The 3,319-nt window shown below is 45.1% G+C and overlaps 1 protein-coding gene across 1 annotated transcript in view; it reads left to right on the plus strand.

Moving 5' to 3' along the window:
* The first annotated feature begins 1,645 nt into the window (after positions 1–1,645).
* POLA1 (DNA polymerase alpha 1, catalytic subunit) overlaps positions 1,646–3,319 on the plus strand; it is a 297,019-nt gene continuing 295,345 nt past the window's right edge. Inside the window, 1 exon segment of the mRNA XM_077775065.1 lies at positions 1,646–1,729. Coding sequence (XP_077631191.1) covers positions 1,687–1,729 — 43 coding nt within the window. The 5' untranslated portion in view covers positions 1,646–1,686.

The following is a 3,319-nucleotide window of genomic DNA, read 5'->3' on the forward strand; positions in this document are numbered from 1 at the left end:
GAAACAGGCTCCAGGCTCCGAGCCGGCAGTCAGCACAGAGCCCGACGCGGGGCTCGAACCCACGAACCGCGAGATCATGACCTAAGCGAAAGTCGGACGCTTAACCGACTAAGCCACCCAGGCGCCCCTAGTGGCATCTATTTATGTTGGTTGAAAGCACTCTAATTATACTTAAGTTATTGATAGACGTCTGGGTGTAGGAATAGCTTCTAGGAATATTCCTACCCTGCTGTGCTGACTTGGAATTTTGAGCTCATTGTGCAGGGCCACAAGTGATATAATAATATAAACGTGTCCTACGTGTCCTGGCTCCTGGAAATTTGTACATCATGAAAGAGAAACAAGATTTGAAATGCTTAGAGTTCTAACATGGCATGTGGAAAATGATCAGACATGTGAAACAGTAAAGGAAAGATTTGGTTCTTATTGATGCCTAGGCAAAATAGTTCCCTTCTGTTAGGAATGAACTTGATAATCTCAAAGGTTCAACAATTTCTTGAAAGGGAAAGTGCAGGCATTCATGTACTAGTGCTTTAAACCGTGAGTGGATCTAAGTGTGAATTACTATGTGTTATGTATCACAACATATAGATCATATCTTAACAAGATAGTAAATGATGTTATAAACCTCAGAGATAAATTTCTAAGCAATCAGAAATTAAGAAGCAAACATTGATCAACGATGCTGGAGGACACACTGAATGGTCTTTATATCCTTTTCAGAAAAAAATGATATTATAAAATTGTCACATGAGGAAGAGATCAACAAGTATGTGGGCAAAAATGCAGGAAAAAAACATAACAAATGTGTGGCAAGCATTCCGTAATAAAAATGTTATATGTATTTGGAAAAAGATCCAATGAGATACATGCGTTACATACATTGTACCAGACACAAGGATCTTTTGTCTTTCATAACACTGATATTTTGTAAGAGTCTAGGCCAGATGTCCTATGCTTTGAATACATCTGATTGTTTCTTCATGATTAGATTCAGGTTAAACATCTTTTGCAAGAAGATTATATAGGTGTTGTTCCCTTTTCCAAGTGCATCGCATCAAGAGGCATAGGATTGCCCCTTATTGGAGATGCTTCTTTTGGTCATTTGGGTAAGATAGTGCTTTATACATATACATATATATGTACATATATATAAACGTATCTGTAAATCACACAGCGACTTGTTCTCAGGCTAAGAAGGCAAGTTACCAACCAAGACTCATCGTGTGCAGCAGGAGGCAGTCGCTTTCTCAAGGCTCTGGGGAACCGGTCCAACCAGTCCAACCACGCCCATCCCACTGCCCGCCCGCTTCTTTTTTCCCGGAAAATCACCTCTGAGAACCAGAAAGCTCCTATTCCATCGAGCCCAAATCTTTTCCCATCGGCATGGGTGCGCCTGCGCAGCGAATCCCCAGGCGGCTCCTTTCCAGCGCCCGACCGCCTCTTTTCCCTGTTCTTCTCGGCCTCCCCTTCACTCGTGCTTTTCCCGGAGGGGTCATAACAGGGCGCCAAATTCGCGTCCGCGGGAAGGCCGGGGGCGGGGCGCGGCGCGGCGCGGCACGTCAGTGGCCTTCCGGGCGGAAGTCCGCAGCCTCCAGAGCCTCTGATTGGCTTTCAGCCTGGCGCCTGTCTCGGCCCCCGCGCCAGTTTCGGCTGGTTGGCGCGGAATCGGGAGACTCCGGTACCATGGCGCTCGTGCACCGTGAAGACTGCGAGCTGGGGTCGAGCGGTGAGAGATGACTCCGCGCGCGGGGTTCTGAGTTGGGAGTGTAGGGACCGTGACATGACTGCAGGTGCTGGGGGCTCTGGAGTGGCCTCTTATTTTGTCTTAGGGAGGCCCGCATCTGGGTCGCCGTACTGGTCTCTTTAGGTGCGGACCTCGGTCGTCCCGGGCTAGGACCCATTTGGTATCGGGTGGTGCTTCCTTTTAGGGTCGTTTGCGCCTGGCAAACCAGAGCACACCCCCTGCAGAGCCTGTGTCGCTCCTGGTGTCCACAATAGTCTGCATTTTCTTTTTCTTTTGGTGAGTGCGTTCCACGTGCCGGGCACACCTTCATCGAGACTGGCCCCTGTGGGCCACGGGCTTACCTCAGAATCTCAGGACCCTGGCCCCAAGTATCTGCTTGAGAGCTAGGGCAGAACGAATGTGCGCCCTTTCTATAGCAGCTCCCAGGAAAATTGCTTATACGTTGTAACTCAGCAGGAGAGAAAGGTCTAAGGGCTGTCAAGATACAAATGGGTTTTGTCTTTTTAGGTAATGGATTTCGACTTTGTGCGTTAACAATTTTTTCTTTAAAGTTTGTGGAAAGTTCTTCACGGCCTGCATGGAAACAATATTCACAATCTAGATGTCTCTGGTGAATCCCCTCCCCCCCCCAAAGCATCAGCTCAGCAGCATTTGGGATGCCATATATATGGCACTCCGTTTTCAGTGGTAATCTTTTATTTCCAAAAATAGAATACAAAAATGTAAATGGCTTTGTCTGGTTTCTGATTTTTGAACCGTGTTCAACTAAAGTGTGACTTAACTTCAGTGAACTTCTAACTTAAAATCAGATACTTCACTTTCTTAGCTCAAGCTCCATCTCCTGTCACTCAGATACATCACCATTAATGAGAATTTGCTTTCTAATCAGCTTCCTTTGCATTCACCTAGTTGCGAATCACAGATTTCAATGTGTTCTAGCCTTTCATTTTTAAAACAATTTATTTTGGAGAGTCTGGCCTGGATTACAAATGGGGTGTGGGATGTGAGTATGTGAACAGTCTTTGCAGCCCTCCATCAGTGGTTTGCCACTAGGGTGTCTTTCTTCACCCTAAAAACTACGTCATCTACGAATATCAAGAAATCACTCTTTGGAAGGTACTGTGTAATCCCAAGGGCCTCTTAAGTCATGGTGTTGATTAAGTAGTTGCTGGAGACTTGTGACTAGAATTTTTTCCTCAGAGCAGAAAGATTATTACCTGAAAGGCTGTTGCCGGCTAGTGTCTGCCTGCTTTGGAGGAGAATGGGGGTACTTCAGATGGTAATCTTGAACCAAATATTTAAACTTTTGTAATGTATTTTTTTTCATGCTTTTTTTTTTTTTTTNAATTTTAGGCCTTTTTTCTCTTAGGTATTAGAAGGTGGGGCACCTTGACAATGGCAGTGAAAAGTTGAAAGGTCTATAACTAAGCTGTTGTTATATATGAAAAGGGATCAGGGAGAGTTTAATGATTTAAAAAAGCAGGTATGTTGGTTTATTCATTTGTTCATTCACCAAATATTTATAATGTACCTACTAGGTACAGGCGGTCTGCCAGGCTCTAGTGCAACAGT

The sequence above is a fragment of the Crocuta crocuta genome, unplaced genomic scaffold (genome assembly GCF_008692635.1).
Source record: "Crocuta crocuta isolate KB4526 unplaced genomic scaffold, BGI_CrCroc_1.0 scaffold1468, whole genome shotgun sequence".
Taxonomy (NCBI): Eukaryota; Metazoa; Chordata; class Mammalia; order Carnivora; family Hyaenidae; genus Crocuta; species Crocuta crocuta.